The following is a 16,891-nucleotide window of genomic DNA, read 5'->3' as shown; positions in this document are numbered from 1 at the left end:
GGCGTTGAAGCCTACAATTACAATTAAATGAGGGAAATGCAACTGAGCTATGCAGATTACCCTGGGCAAGGTTATGGTACAGAAGATGGTTTACAAGAAGAAGCAGTGCTGTAATTTTATCATAACAAATTTTCTAAAAAAATGCAGGTAGTGATGGATTAGCTCTCTTCTTCTGACTTTCACTTTTCACATTCCTTGATATGTGGGGTGCACTAGCTTCCTGTCAGTGTCTATTTTGATCTATGAAGCCCTAGCTGGTCTGGCTCTTCGATACCTAAGGTAAAAGACTACATTCCTCTTCCTATGTACCAAGCTAATGCTTGAGATTGACTGATGCCCTTCTGCATCTGCTGGAGCAGAATCCTACGGGACAGAAGGCAAGAGCTTCCCAGAGGATCGTCCCAAGCAGTGTGCCCTCTAATTTTTCCCACCCTTGAATGGAATGAATTTGATTATGGGCACCAGAGTGGTGCACATCATACACATACAGTTCCCTAGTCCTGGATCAGAACCAGGCTGTGCTAAGTAAACCGAGAAAACGGTTTTTTTTAAAAAAAAAAAGTCTATTCAGGCCCCCCTGACCCATACAGGGTAGAGGCCAAGGCTGGGCTAACAGGGCATTTGGGGCAGGATGGGGGCCAAGCCTCCATGGTTGGATTAATCATCTTCATATTGGTGCACATACCAGAATTCATGTGGTAGGAATAGGGCCAAAGGGTTTGTAGTGTGGAAAGGGGCTCAGGCCTGGGGCAGAGGGTTGGAGTCTAAGTTCCCAGTAAACCATGCCACTGCGCAGCTGCCTAGTTAGCATCATGCAGGTGCTCCAGAAAGCTGTGCAGAGCAGCAGCCAAGGGAGGACTGCCCCACCCCTGACCTACCCTCCAAGCTGCCACACCCAGAACCACCGGGCCCCAGCCCCTGCCATAGCAGCCCTGACTCCCATCCTGCCATGGGAGTCCCAATGGGCAGGTCCTTGCCCCTATCTTGTTGTAGCCAGGGTGGCCTGAATAGATTTTTTCAAAATCTTTTTCTCAGTTTACCTAGCACAGTCCTCTCCTGATCCAGGACTGGGGATCTGTACCGCAGATTCTTCTGTGATACAGCGAACGAATAGCAACAAAACAGCTCAAATCAGAACATACGGCACATTGGAGAATCAGGTCTGTGAACTGTGCTTTTGCCCCACTTTGCCCACGCCGCCCTCCTGCGAGCAGAAAGTACATTGACACACTGACCTCATAACCCAAGCAGCCACAAATAGAGGAAGTGAAGGGAGAGTTGGGGTGGATATCATATAAGGAGGGCTGATAAACAGAGAAAAGTAAGCTGTCCAGTGAGCTCTCCCGTGGAGATTTTCCCAGGTCCCAAAACCTTGGGGTGACTCTGAAGGCCAATTAGGGTGCATCTACACAGCTTGGGTTGGCTCGAAATAAGCTATGCAAATTGGGCTACGTCAATTGCGTAGCTTATTTCCAACTAACTTATTTCAAGTTTTGGTGCTGTCTACACAGCACCTATTTCGAAACAGAGCACTCTTCCTCCGACTTCCCTTACTCCTCGTACAATGAGGGTTAAGGAGTCGGAGTAAGAAGCCCTCCCGTTTGACAGTATTTTGACATTATGTTAAAATAACTGCCAGCTGTATAGATGCAGACTATGTTATTTCCAAACATGCTGATATTTTATTTCTTTACAGAGTCAAGGCTCAGTTTCACTATGTGGCTCACAGGAACAACATGGCGATAAGATGAGTCCAAACTGTAGATGCATGAAAATAAACATGGCAGCCCTCATCTGGCCATGGCCACTCGGCCACACCCCCAATCCTGCCAAGGTTTGGCAACAGCCTGGCCCCATCCCCAGTCCTGTGGCAGAATCAAGCCTGGGGCCAGACCACCCCAGCTGTGGCGGTGTCAGTACTGGGGCTGGAGTGCCCCTGAGCACAGGGTCAGGACTGGGTCAGTCAAGGCCTTATGGGAACCACAGCTTCCAGGGCCAGATGAAAGCTGCAGTTGAAGCCTGGCCACTGCAGTTGGACGGGGGCCAGGACCAGGCTACCAGGGCAGGATGGAGGCCAGGCCCCCATAGCCACAGGAGGATTGGGACTGGGTCCACTGGCCAGGCCAGAAACCATCAATCATGGCTGAGGGCTAGGTTGGAGATGGGCAGCAGGGTGGCCCTCCCCTGGCTGCTGCAGGTCCCAGTCCTGTGCAGCTTTCTGGAGTGCCTGAGTGGTGCTAACTAGGTAGCTTCAGGCTGTGCAGTTTACAAGGAACTTAGGTCCCCAGTCCAGTAGTTTGCCTTGTATTGGTCCAACAAGCCTCTGTATATAGTGAGGCATTTTCTGGAAGGAGACTCAACAAGGATTTCTGCAGGTTTTATTTACATTTGCATGGAATTTGGGCTAGATACTGAGAGTATGACCCAGAGTCAGAAGCACAGCACCTTGTTTTTTCTTTTTGTGATGCAGCTGACCCTTACCACCTTGAGTGCAATTCTCCCCTTGTGTTGATTAACTTCCTTGGTCATTATGTCATCATCACACAGAGTAGTCAAACATTTTCAGCTGAACGCTACCCTGCTTTGCCACAACCTGCATCCCTACACTATTGCCACAACCTGCATCCCTACACTATGCTTCTCCTGATTTTTTTAAAAAGTGTATTATTAGTCAAGAGCTACATACTATACCAAGACTCACACAGACTAGCAATCCACTCCACAGTGCTCCCACAGTGGGACTGCTTGTCAAGGAAGATCCTTGCTCTTAATCCTCCAGTCAAAGCATCCAAATCTGCTCTTTAATAAATATCTTGAGTATAAATAATCATTTAACTGAGCTTTAGCCTCTGAAGAGATGCAGGAGAGCCACCAACGTGGACACCCTGACAGTGGAAAGTCATGGTCAGGAATTAGCACTGACTGCAGCATCTGCCCGTCTCCAGGAAGCAAATGAGCACAGTTGGGCCATAACAGAGATGCTGGATTGGCTAAAGCAATCAGGTGGCATGTGTAGAAGCCCAGCAACTACAGAAAGTAAGCATCTCTTCCGTGCACATGCCTCTGGATTTTCAACTTCCTTGTACCTGCCTCATTGCAAGCCCTGCTTCTGCCTTGCTCTACCCTCTGAACCATCTAGTCCTCTAATACTATCCCATCATTACTCCTGTCTTGGAACAGCCCTTCCCCTTCTTTCTTTGCCTTCCAATTAATCCGGGTCTAATCTTCAGCTCTGATTCCTGGCTCTGACGCTATACCAACCCTTGTCTCTGTCATTCAGACTCTATGTTTCTGACCCTGGGCCCTGGTTCCTCAGCCTGATTCCTGCTCTGACTACTGGGACAGACAGCCACTGTTTGTGGAAAATCAGTGAAAAAGGCCCAAATCTATACGTAGGACAACGTAACAGCGAAAGGGGCACTAGCTACCTATTCAGTAAATCAAGTTGTGCCCTGAAAGCAGTTTAAACAATCTAGAGGCCCGGTTCTAGAAACTAACTCACCTTGATTCTGGAAAGGGATCCCATAAAAGCTCAGCTCAGGTATGAGTGTCCACCTGTGCAGAGCTACTTGTAGGATAAGAACCTTAATTGCTCTATGTAATTATTCCCAAAACTTCTAGTATTTGTACCATGACTTGTCCTTAAAGGTACCTGACAATCCTACAGCCCTACCCATGACCCTTCTTCCTTCTCCGAGAAACATCTGTATCGCTAATTTAACAAAGTTTTAATGGTCTTTGCTCTGCTTCAGTGGTATCCATGGGCTGGGAGACAGTTACAGTGGTTGTTCTCCAAGTGGTCTCCTCCCAGTCTGCCTGGTGAATCAAGGCACCTGTGCCTTGAGCCAACCTGTCCCACTGGCACATTGCACAACGGTGAACATGCAAAGGTCACATAAAAGAACTCCAACTACTGACAGGTAATATTTATTTACCGAAACAATAATGCTTGTTCCCTCTGTGGTCCGCACACATTATTTTCCTTTTCTTCTTGATATAATGAGCACATACTTAATCACACATGTTATGACTTAATTAGAACTTAGTTCTCTATTACCTGAACTGTTTGCTCTTGTATATTCTTGCTTTGATCTTTTAGAGGACTATTTGGACTGTCTGCCAATAATCTGTTTTCTTCAGAATACAGATTATGTTGTTGCTCTTGGTCTTCTACATTTCCATTTAAACCTTGACACTAAAGAGAACCAGTAAAAACAAAACAAACAAAATTTAGAGTGGAAAATATTAACCTGTGATTAATTATAATATACAGACAGAGGTAAAAAAATTCTTATACCAGCTTTCTGGCACAAAGGAAATAGAAACCTGTTGGCTTTAAAAGCCTTTCTTATTTTGTATAAAATTACAGCAAAAGCAGTGGCTTAGTATTTAATGTTACAGAATGGTCACAGCATGTTTCCTCTCTTACCACCTCCTCTTCTCACTCTTCTTGAGATTTCTGACCCAAAATATTCAATCTGATTACATAAGAAGAGAGAAACTAGAGGCATGAATTGACAATTGAGGTTTTAAATAAAGTGAGTGTCATACTAATGTAATGTGTGGAGCAGGTTTGGAAAATTCTTGTACATGCTTTGGTTTATAATTGTGCAATTTATGGAAAGTTTTATTTATGAAAAGGTACAATCGATTATATGCTTTTGAGAGACAAATGCCTCTTTGCCCACAATTTCTCATTCTGCTTGCCATAAACACACATACTTACAATATCCATTTTCCAGCCTTCTTCCAGCTCTTCTGTTCTGCTGTTCTCTTCAACAACAGTGGGAGTATCAGAAAAGACCTGGTTCTCTCTCTCTATCATTTTATCTGACTTATCTTGGGTCTTGGTTTCATCAGCAAAGGCATGCTTTGAATCTGGAGTGTCTCTGAGACTATTCTCACCCGTTTGCTTGACATTTTTAAGTCTCTCCTTCAAACTTCTGTGTTTACACTGAAGTGTTTCCACTGCATCCTTAGAAATCTTCTGTCCCGATGAAGAAGTGTTTTCTTCCACAGATTCTGCTAAAGCCAAAATCTTCTTTAACTTGTCTTCACATTGACTAAGAGGTGCTTGTTCCTTTAAAGAGAGGAAACAAGTTTATTGAAAAGTGTCTTCATTCAATTTACCCAATGTTAAAATGACATTTGTAATAATAATAATAATGACAGTATATAGTGATTTATTAAACTCATTAACTTTTGTCATAAAGAACAGCTTATGCGGCAAGATGCATGAACTATTCATGTAATGCTACTTGACTGCTGCAGAAAGTCAAATACTGCAACTGGAATTTTAAAGAAGCTGGATACTTTTGTGATGAGGAACAACATCTACAACTATACTGTAATAAAATAATGGAGCAATCAAATTTTAAGCCTCAAGGAATATGCTGAATTTGGCAAGATTTAAGAAGGAAGTCCTCCTTCCTCCCCACACCTCTATTATGTACTGTATTTCACAACCTGTTAAGAGAGAAAATGAAGGAGTTAACTTTCTTCTTAGGCAACAGGAATCCACCAGCATTGGAGTCAAGGTGCCTGACTTGACAGACCAATGATCTGAGCTGATATATCATCCTTCAATTTCTTTCTACACTCAGTGACAACAATGATACTCCAACTGGCTCATACAATTGTGGGTTTGTCTCAACCTGAGCTACTCTATCCAGTCTGTATTCAGAATACCGGCCACTTTAGACACAACAGCCATATGTTTGAGATTCACTCTCTTCCTTGTGCCCCACTGAAAAGAAGCTGAATTCTGGAAATCTAATGGAGCTAGGGCCTGAGTCTGTTTCCAGTGAAGCCAACAGCTAAAGTCCACTGGCAGCAGGGTCAGGAATGCAGTTACCTCCTAAAAGGTAGATCACCCACATTTTACATTTTGGAGAGAACCAGATGGTTTAGTTAATTGGATTAATACAATTGACTCACCACCTTTATAAACACAGTGCTGTCTTGAAGGTCTACAATTCCATGGCAGGGATCCATTAACAATAGTATCCAAAAACCGCATCATACCTGCAATTTCAACTGATGTTGAACAGCTGCTGGCTTTTCCACCGAGGTATCAGTGAAATGGCAAAATTCCTCACATTGCCTATTCAGCTTGCTACTCAAGACTGCCAATGTATCCTGGAACACTTGGTATTCTTGACCGTAACCTTCCAGTGCCTGTGGTAAGTCCTAGAAGACAAGCAGTTTGTACATTTATTTCAGTATTACCTCATACAAAACACAGCTCAGATGGATGCTTACAGAAGGGTTTAGATAGCTCTGCTAGGGCAGCGGTTCTCAAACTTTTTGGGCTCCAGAGCCCTTTACATGCGTAAAAATTGATGCGGCGCCCCAGCGGTCCACTGATCGTATGTGTTGTACCTATCGATGTTTCCAGTTTGTCAACTTCGCGGAGCCCTGGGAGATGTCTCACGGAGCCCTGGGGCTCTGCGGAGCACAGTTTGAGAATCACTGTGCTAGGGCATTCAAGTGTTTAAAAATTGAAAAGGTTGCCAGTGATTTGCCTCTAAAGCAAATGGCAATTGTACTTCACCATGATCAAGCAGGTAGCTCCATCCTTTGAACAGCTGTATCCCTCTCATAACTACACTGTAGAAAAACATGGTCTTAAACGTAGTTGTATGATTGTTATTCTCCTTCCCATAATAGCTTGAGTATCTTTAGACAAGCTTCTCCGGTCAGTGACTGTTCCTTTTTGAATGTCTGGAAAGTATCTAGCACATTGTGGGCACCACCCTAAAAAGGACGCGGAGAGCAAGTCCAAAGAACCCACACTGCATTGTATGGATGTGAATGGTTAATTGGTGGCTGGGCCGGAGGAGCATTGGGGGGGGGGGGAGGAGGGGTGCTCCAGCCTGGCCTGGCTTCTGGTTAACCATTCACATCCCTAATTTGTATCAGGCATTCATTTATTTGCCTCTGCTTATCCAAAGTGCTCATACACACATCCAGTGACCATTGAAAACATATGGATAGTGACCATCAAGCCACTAGATGTTTCCTGAGATCTATTCAAAGTAGAGATGTAAAATCCCAGTTAACCAGTTAACTGATTAAATGGACTACCGCTGCCATCCCCCCATCTGTGGGGGTTCGGGCTGCGCTACCACCCTCCACTCCCTGGTATCCGGTAAGCATAACCTGGCAACTGGTTAACCTGTTACCAGTTCACATCCCCACTGCACAGCTGTGATCCTCAGATGATCCATCTTTTGTCCAAACATGAAGGAACACGAGGGTAGATGCAGAAACAAAGTCCATGGATCAACACCTACATGGAACCAACCCTTATCCTCGGGCATGAGGGAGGACAACACAACAGAAGTTAAGGCTAGAGTAGCTGTGTGACTCTAGGAATAGATTAGTAAAAGTCCTCTTTCTCCTCTTCTTTGCACTATGTAGCTGTTTGCACCTATACTAGTACATATAAAATGCTACTATTTTGATTTGTTGTTTATCAATACTTCACATTCACCAGTCCCCACTTTGGGCTATCCTTTACTCCTAGGCAAATCACAAAGCAACAGAAGATCAAAACCTTAAGGGGCCCTCTCTTCCACTCTGTGGCCTGGAGAAGGATTCCTTACCTACCAATTCGCAGAGGAACGCACTGCTAATTACTTTAGTTTTGCCCAGTAGAGAAGATTTGGCCTTAATTAAGATTTGGCCTTAATTTCAAAACAGAAAACTAATAAAGAAGTTCATTTCAGAGTGTCCTCACTTTATGCCACAACATTCTGAGCTGATAGTTTAATGAGATAACAAGCAAAAATAATTAAATAATTACGCATACTAAAACTAATAACATGATAACAAAACATGGCATGATTCCAACCTGCAACTGGCTGAGCAGACTTTCATGCAGATGTTTTAGTTCTAACCATGATTCTTCCATGAAGCAGGAATCCTCAACGCAGTCCTTTAGGTAATCTCCTTGGCTTTTTAATTCATGTAATAGGAATGTTAAACTCTCTGCTTTTTGCAGGAGTTTTATATAGTTTGTTATCTGTGCTTGTTTCTCCTGCAAACCAGCCTGAACATCAGGACTCAATTCCTGTTGCTGCTTCTTCAATTCAGTCAGCACCAATCTCAAATCTTTTTTGCTTTGTGAGTACTGTTTTCTTTGAAGCTGAATCTGTTCTTGGTGGCTTGAAGAAGGGGAAAGAAGATAATAATAGAATTCTAAGATTTTGTATTATTTGTTTAGAAACATTACATTGCAGACCTTAAATCATTAGATCCAGTTATAATCATGAGGTTTATTCTTTGAGTTGTAAATTATCCATAAGTAGCAAAGCAGGAATTTTCCAAGGGGACCAAGAGAATATGGCATCCAAATCTCACTGCATTTCAATGGTGCTTGAGAGTCTAAATCCTTTTCGCTCCTTTTAAATCCCAGCCTGTGAAAACATAGTTGCTAGAATCTGAGGCTTGCTGCTCATGCTGTATATTCTTTGCTTCTATTACAATAGGAGTATTATTTTTTAACTACTAAGTTAAATCTATTGTCTGTATGAACCTGTTGTTGGAGAGTTTTTGGAAAATATAATATACTATAGAAAATGCACATATTACCTTTTCATTATCATGAAAAGGATTTAAATACTGTGAAAAACAAGCTGCTATAATTACTCATACCAAAAGGCCAGCAGCACACTTTAGAGAGGATCTTGAAATATAAAGCGCCACAAGAGAAAAGCTCAACTTTACTTTCCCTCTCCCCTCAGAGTCCAATATTCTTTTGCTGTGCAGAAGTGTCTGTCTGGAAGAATTTCACCATGATTTCAACAGCTTCCACCCCACCATCAACCTCAGCATGGACCAATCTACACGGGAGGTCCATTTCCTGGACACCACGATACAAATAAGTGACGGTCATATCAATACCACCCTATACAGAAAACCTACCGACCGCTATACTTACCTGCATGCCTCCAGTTTCCATCCCGGACACACCACACGATCCATTGTTTACAGCCAAGCACTGAGGTACAACCGCATATGCTCCAACCCCTCAGACAGAGACCTACACCTACAAGACCTTCAACAAGCATTCTGTAAACTGCGATACCCACACGAGGAAGTGAGGAGACAGATTGACAGAGCCAGATGTGTACCCAGAAGCCTCCTGCTACGGGACAAGCCCAAGAAAGAAACCAACAGAACACCACTGGCCATCACCTATAGTCCCCAGCTAAAACCTCTCCAACGCATCATTAGTGATCTTCAGCCCATCCTGGACAATGATCCCTCGCTCTCACAGGCCTTGGGAGGTAGGCCGGTCCTTGCCCACAGACAACCCGCCAACCTGAAGCATATTCTCACCAGCAACTACACACCGCACCATAATAACTCGAACTCAGGAACCAATCCTTGCAACAAACCTCGGTGCCAACTCTGCCCACATATATACACCAGCAACACCATCACAGGACCTAACCAGATCAGCCATACTGTCACTGGTACATTCTCCTGCACATCCACCAACGTAATATATGCCATCATGTGCCAACAATGCCCCACTGCTATATACATCGGCCAAACAGGACAGTCCCTACGTAAAAGAATCAATGGACACAAATCTGATATTAGGAATGGCAACATACAAAAACCTGTAGGGGAACACTTCAATCTTCCTGGACACACAATTGCAGATCTAAAAGTAGCCATCCTGCAGCAAAAAAACTTCAGGACCAGACTTCAAAGAGAAACTGCTGAGCTACAGTTCATCTTTAAGTTTGACACAATCAACTCTGGATTAAACAAAGACTGTGAATGGCTTGCTAACTACAAAAGCAGCTTCTATTCTCTTGGAATTCACACCTCCAGATCAGCTGCTAGAAGTGGGCCTCATCCTCCTTTATTGGATCCACCTGGTCATCTCCAGCCTGATCCTGGCCTACATATTTATTCCTGCCTCTGGAAATTTCCACTACATGCATCTGACGAAGTGGGTCTTTGCCCACGAAAGCTTATGCTCCTACACTTCAGTTAGTCTATAAGGTGCCACAGGACTCCTCGTCGTGTCTACACAGGTTTCTTTAAGTTTCTTATTCCAAAGTCATTCTGCTGCTGACTGATACGTCACATCTAATATTGATAATTCTGATTCCGCAAGATGTTAAGAATCTACTGGCAGGTGCTAAGTCCATCCCTTTCAACACATTTCTCAGGAGCTGTTCAGCGCCATGCAAGATTAGTCCCCAACATAACTATTATTGTTATCTGATGTCATATTTTTAATTGCACATAGCACTCATTTTATAGAAAAGATACCTCACAGCTGAAAATGTATTTAATACTCAGTTCTGTTCCCAAATAAAAATAACATATAGCCAGCCTTATCCTACTCGCACTGAAGTCAACAGCAAAATTCCCATTGATTTCAATGGGTATAGAATCTTGCCTATTACAGTAAAGTAGCTTCCCTGCCAGCCGTGTCCAAGCTGGAGTGGACCCACTGCCATGGACACAGGGTCTGCTCCAGCCAAGCTGCAGGAGCCAGCCCGCTGCCCACAGCAGTCTCCATGGGGATGGAGCAGCCCCCTGCCAATGGCAGGCCCCAAATTGGTTAGTCCTTACCAGTTATTCCGTTAACCATTAACATCCCTAACTGGAACCCAGAAAAGAATAGTTTTTGAAATATTCCCACTGAAGCTCTTATGTGAGTGGGTCTGTGTCCAGCTAACTGGAAGGAGAGGGATGTTGCTCCTTTAAGGACTCTTTGCGACAGAGGAGAGAGAAAGAGGAAAGCCAACAGGGAAAGGTACAATGCACACGGGACCAGTCAAAGTCACGGCATTGCCCTTCCTGATCACGGGCAAAGTGGAAAGAGTATTTACATCCCCGTGCAGGTTGGAGAGGCAGTCTTTCCCAGGATTGGGCTGGAAGCATCCGTTAGGGGAGCTGAGTAAGGGGCGTTTGCGACTCCATCTCATCAATGGGGAGCTGACATCCCCTTCCTTTTCCTAACCTCCTTTAAAGGGAGCTGAAGAGCAGAGTTGGGGCTCCGAAACCTGGATCATCAGGATCACAACCTCCTTCTCCCTGCATTCTACAACTTGTTACATGGTACTCTTAGATACTACAAGGGAATAAAGATGCAGCCTAATTAAAACACATTCAGAATCTTCTGCTTTTCTTCCAGCAAGGACAAATACCAGATGTTTGAATTAGGGATGTTAAGTAGTGTTTAATTAGCTAATTGAGTAGTCGATGGAATTTCTATCAACTACTCAATTAGTTGATGGAGGGGCACTCGCTACTCCTACTGCAGCTCTGCAGTTTAAATGTAGTAGGAGCCGAGCATGCAGGCAGCCCAGCTCCTACTACATTTAAATGGCAGAGCCACAGCAAGGTTAGCTCCTGAAGACACTGCGAGCTGGGACTGAGCAATACCGGCTCGTGCTGGCTCTGGGACCGCTGCACCTCTGCTTTTTAAATGGCAGAGCCACAGCGGGGATGCTGGCATGATCTGGGACTGCTTCAGTCCCAGCTTGCACCTGGTCCCTAACCACTGCCCCTCTGCTTTTTAAATGTACTAAGAGCTGCCTGCTCCTGCACTGGTAGTAAGAGCTCCCACTCCTGCTCTCACCCCCTTGCTGCCTCTGATACAGAGGCAACAGAGGCAGCAAGGTGGGAAACGAATAGTCAAATAGTGACTCAGCTACCTAAGCTTATCGGGTAGTAAACTACTCACTTACATCCTTGGTTTGAACAAGAAGGGTCTCTCTAATATCTAGAGCGAACAGGTTTCTAACAGGGTGACTTGCTCCCTGGGCCAGAGACCCTGGAGCTAAGACAGTCCTGATGACTGGATGAGTGCCAGCTGAGTGGGATCAGGCAAATGAAGTGCAGCAGGTGGCTGTAGTAAAGAGAGGAGACACATGGGCTACGTCTACATTGGCATGATCTTGCGCAAATACTCTTTAATGCAAGAGTATTTGCACAAGAGAGCGTCTACACTGGCATGTGCCTTTGCGCAAGAGATGTGCTTTTGCTCAAGAGCATCAGTGCCAGTGTAGCTGCTCTCTTGCTCAAGAAAGCTCCAATGGCCATTTTAACCATCAGGCTTTCTTGTGCAAGCAATTCATGTTGCCTGTCTACACTGGCCTCTTGCACAAGAACAGTTGCACAAGAGGGCTTATTCCTGAGCAGGAGCATCATAGTTCTTGCGCAAGAAGCACTGATTTCTTACATTAGAACATCAGTGTTCTTGCACAAGAATTCCCTGCCAGTGTAGACAGGCAGCATGTTTGTGTGCAAAAGCGGCTGCTTTGGTGCAAGTTTGCGCCAATGTGTAGACAGCCATGGAGTACAGAAGTTGCTAGTGCTTCCTTGGCGCTAGCAAGGCCTGGGGGCTGGGACTAAGACTTCAGGCAGAAAGGGTGGTGAGTAGCCTGCTAAGCTCTCCCAGCATGGAAGCCTGGGAGGAGAAAGAGAAATGTTTGGGTAGGGGACATTCATTACAACTGAAGTAAATAAACTCAGACTCCAAGCAGGGTTATTTTTTACCTCAAAACAGTACGTGCAATCTAAGGGAGCAATCACTAGCCATACACTGCAGAGGCAGCCCTGGCCACAGAGAGGGCTTCCATAAGCAGTCACATCACAATATGGTCTTTAAAAGCCTCTGTGCTGTTAGTGACATACAGATTTTTTTTTTTAATCCTGAGACTGATTCTGAAACCATGTAAATCTGTATAAGACCAGATCTCGGCTGGTCCTGGAGGGCGTGTAGAGAGCAGACGGACCAGGTGTCATCTGAATGGGAGCACAGAAGGCACCAGGCTAGTGATGCCCATAGCTATTCTAAGGATGTAGTTATGCTTTCTCCTGGCAACTCCATCCTTGGATCCCAGAGGAATATTGGCTGAGCTGGCCAAAATGCATCTTGGGGTTTCTGCTCTTTTGCCTCAAACCCCTTCTTCATGGCCGGTAGTTTAAAGCCACATTATGTCCCATCATGAACGGTGCACAGATTCAAACAAACTTTCTTCTAGTTGTTATCTTCTTGTCCTCCAAAAGCAAAGAGCAGAGAATCTGTGCTGAGCAACCTGTGGCCCATTAGGGTTCTGTGTGTGGCCCCTGAGACTTTTTTTTTTTTTTTTTAAACTGTTGCCCACGTACAGGGTTGACAGATTTTGCTGGTTTTCGTCCACATTTTTTTTTCTTGCCGGTATTACAAAAGTGACACGCACTTAAAACAAGGGGACATGAAGTGAAGTGCGTGCTGATTGCACAAAACATCGTGAGAGCCGTGCACTCCCTCCGCATCCAATCAAAGCGCTGCTATAGTTCAACTGGCATACCCTGCACATTCTACGTATGCAAGTTAGCAAAACTACACTATCCTGGGAGACCATCTTGATTACGACAATCTTGCCGCCCACTCAGATGAAGGAGGGCCACTTGTGCAGCCCATTTACTAGCCAAGGTTGCCCTTCATTGGCATAGAAGCTTTAGATCAGTGGTTACCAAACTTTTTGGCATCACGCCCCCTTTAGGATTTTTGAGAAACCTTCATGCCCTCACCCCCATAGCAGCAAAATTTGTTGGGGGGGGGGGGGGGGGAAGGAACTGACTGGGGCCAAAAAAAAAAAATAGCAGCAAAACTTAGGTGGAGGGGAATGACGGGGGGGGGGGGAGAGGGAGGAGGGATTGGGTCACCTCATGCCCCCCCCGGAATTCCCCCCACCTCCCAGTTTGGGAACCCATTTATATTATGTAAAGCAGGAAGAGGAACTGATAGCTGTAAGGGCAAGCTACTGCACTGTACTGGTTTTTTTTGTGAAATCCACAATACCTTAGATATTCAGTAGCTAAATCAACAGTGCACTCCCATTGATTCTGGAGATCAGAAATAGTCTGCTGAATGGCACAGTCCGTGGCTCCCTCCATATTCATTAAGATTTTCCCCAGGGCTATGATGTTTTGCATTTTAGAATCTCCGTCATCTTTGAGAACAATTATTTCCTGATTAAACAAAAGAGCAGAAGTAGAACATGTAACATATTTCATTCATTAACTTGTAGTGATTCGAACAAGAGTACCACCTGCAAAATGGTTTTTTCTTAGTCTACTGCCACTGAATAAAAACCACTATCACTTCTATGTCCTGCATCACTGATATTAGCAAGTGGATGAATAATCCAGTTTAAGCTTCAGCATTCCAAAACGTACCAAAACATTATAAACACATATATTCCCTAATACTCCTATGGCATATGCACAAAAAAAACACCAATCTCATTCTGGTAAAATAAAGCAAAAAAATTGCCTCAAATATAGCTTCACACTCATTGCAGCCCCTTTATGCCATGTGAAAAGGCCAATGCACCATAAAGCCTCAATTCTAGATAGGGGAGAATTCTCCCATCCTAGGCATTGCATGTGACAACTGTAAGGCTTACCCTGTAAGGACGCTCTCACAAAATTCAGCACAGGGGACACACTAGAGATAGGGGTGCTGGATAGGTGGAATGTTTAGGATGATACCAAACTGTTTAGGATAGTCAAGACAGAAGCAGACTGTGAGGGACTCCAAGAAGATCTCACCAAACTGAGTGATTGGGCAACAAAATGGCAAATGAAATTTAATGTGGATAAGTGTAAAGTAATGCACATCGGGAAAAATAACCCCAACTATACGTACAGTATGATGGGGGCTAATTTGGCTACGACAAATCAGGAAAGAGATCTTGGAGTTATCGTGGACAGTTCTCTGAAAACTTCCACACAGAGTGCAGCGGCCTACAAGGAGATTGTGGGAAGCTGCTGTAACTTACCCAGGCCCTCTCCAGTTTCTGGAACAGGCAGGATTGGGAGGACATAAAGCCGTTGTAGTCCTCCCTTGCCCCTAGGCTGAGAATTCTGTGCTGCACTACTGCATTTGGTTACCCACGCAACCATATGCTTAGCTGTACACTGTAACCATCAATGACATATGGTGGGTCTAATGAGATTAGACACCACACATTTCCAGTATATTACCCATAGCTGCTAAAATCAGAGAAGTAAGTGTGCTACTGTACCTTTATTTGATGTATCCTTTCCTCCAGTGGCAACTCGCCTTCCAGTGAACCCAAGCCAATAACGGATTCATTAAGTCTTTTTATCCAAGACGACATTTTCTGTGCAAGAGCTTCAAAATTCTGCCCTTCCATGGACAGTGTCTGTGTAACTCCTAGTATTTCGCTTACACGGGTCTGTAATTCCTGATACCTACTAATGAGATGATGGGATTCGGACACTCTTTCATCTCTTGTAAACCCAGACTCCCTCAAAGAATTTGCCAGCTGAGATAGGGAGTCGAATGCTTCTCTGAAAAATACAACAAATGAATAACACTGTATCTACTATAAAAGAGAGGAGTCAAGAAAAATAAAAACTACCTCCCTCCAAACCCAAAGACAAGGCTACCTCTGCTTTATTAGCATTTGGTAAAGACTTTCTAATTTAATCTTCTCGTTTTTAGTCTCCAGCCATGTTTCTTCCTGAATAGTGAGCCATTCCTTCAAGCCACTGTTGTCTTCCTGAAGTCTAAAGAAACAACAGACACAAGAATGAACACCCTCGTAAGTGAGAAGTATTATATCTGAAATTAGTAAAAAAAAATTGACAATAAAATTTCACTGTAACAGATGTGAAATGATCTTGGCTCTGATTCAGCAAGATATTTAAGCACACACATAAATCTCAGCATGTGAGTAGCTTCACAAATTTCAACTGAACCATTTATAAGTTTTAAGTATATGCTCAAACACATTGCTGAATCAGGGTCCTCATGCTCTCTTTATTGTTAAGAAAATTGAAGGAGAAGTTAAACAAAACAGAAGAAAATATCAGCAGATTCCTCAACAACACATGATTTTTAATGAAAATCAAGGTTATTTATGTGTCATTATGGTTGAGAGAGAACTTTATATCATACATAAATAAGCTGTTAGGAATTAATTTCAGATACCTACCTAATGAGTTGTTGCAAAGAAGCACAAAGTTTCTTTTCTTGTTTTTGACATTTGGAGGTTACTCTTTGTAACTCTGCTTCTTGATCTCTCACCCAGCAATTAAGTTGATTAACACTAGCTTCAGGCAAATAACTCTCCACTTTATGCAAGAGAGATTTTACCTCTTGGATGTCACTCTCTTTGCCTTCAAAGGTTAGGAAACTCTTAATAAAAGCATAAACATGACAAATTAGAGTCTGTTGCTAGATAATATTCTATAGAAGCATCTTAGTTTGTGCTATCACTTTGGGCTTAAAAAAAACTTTACAGGCTCTTGCAAAGTGCATGTACTATTAATTTAAAACTCACCTCACCCAAGTGGAAATGGACAAAGAAAACCTCCCTTGAAATATAAGAGCAAAGTAAAGAAGAGAGGCTAAAGATTCTCTTCTGGGGTAAAATACACAAAGCAGAGGCATGAAGCAAACCTCCACAACTTTCATAGTCAAACCTCTCATTAAGTCTCACTTCTTGCATAAACCTTCAACTGTTGATAAAGCTAGGACTGCCTACTCCAGCCTCCAATTTGCATTGTATCATCTTGACAGAGAGGACAGGAAGGAAAGGGTTAAGGGAAAACAAGAATATCAGCACAGATGGACTAGAAATCAGGGAGAGGCTAAGTAACAAAGAATGGCTGTGTGATGAGCAATTCTGAAGACCAGGTGATAGTCAGAGAGGGGGAACTCAGCAACAGAGAGAGATCCATATTTAGTGAAGATCAAGTCAAGTGAATGACCCTTTTAGTGATTGGGAGAGTTGACCCAAAGCTGCAGGTTGAAGAAACACAGGAGGGTGAGCGAACATGTAGCTAAGGGGCCAGATGAGTCACCAGTATAGAAGATGACATCACCAAGGATGAC

At 43.8% G+C, this 16,891-nt stretch overlaps 1 protein-coding gene across 7 annotated transcripts in view; it reads right to left on the bottom strand.

The window, feature by feature from the left end:
- Positions 1–16,891, bottom strand: part of SYNE2 (spectrin repeat containing nuclear envelope protein 2) — a 304,665-nt gene that overhangs the window by 173,030 nt on the left and 114,744 nt on the right. For all 7 annotated transcript variants that reach the window (XM_075926397.2, XM_075926393.2, XM_075926394.2 and 4 more), the window contains 8 exons: positions 15,990–16,192; positions 15,442–15,561; positions 15,054–15,342; positions 13,826–13,995; positions 7,856–8,168; positions 6,025–6,189; positions 4,727–5,080; positions 4,058–4,195 (listed from right to left, as the gene is read on the bottom strand). In XM_075926397.2, the coding sequence (XP_075782512.2) occupies positions 4,058–4,195; positions 4,727–5,080; positions 6,025–6,189; positions 7,856–8,168; positions 13,826–13,995; positions 15,054–15,342; positions 15,442–15,561; positions 15,990–16,192 (1,752 nt within the window). The remainder of the gene's footprint in view (positions 1–4,057; positions 4,196–4,726; positions 5,081–6,024; positions 6,190–7,855; positions 8,169–13,825; positions 13,996–15,053; positions 15,343–15,441; positions 15,562–15,989; positions 16,193–16,891) is intronic.

The sequence above is a fragment of the Pelodiscus sinensis genome, chromosome 5 (assembly GCF_052426305.1).
Source record: "Pelodiscus sinensis isolate ZL-2025 chromosome 5, ASM5242630v1, whole genome shotgun sequence".
In the NCBI taxonomy this organism is placed as follows: domain Eukaryota; kingdom Metazoa; phylum Chordata; order Testudines; family Trionychidae; genus Pelodiscus; species Pelodiscus sinensis.
The sequence above is the reverse complement of the archived record's forward strand: the minus strand, read 5'-3'. Positions and strand labels throughout refer to the sequence as shown.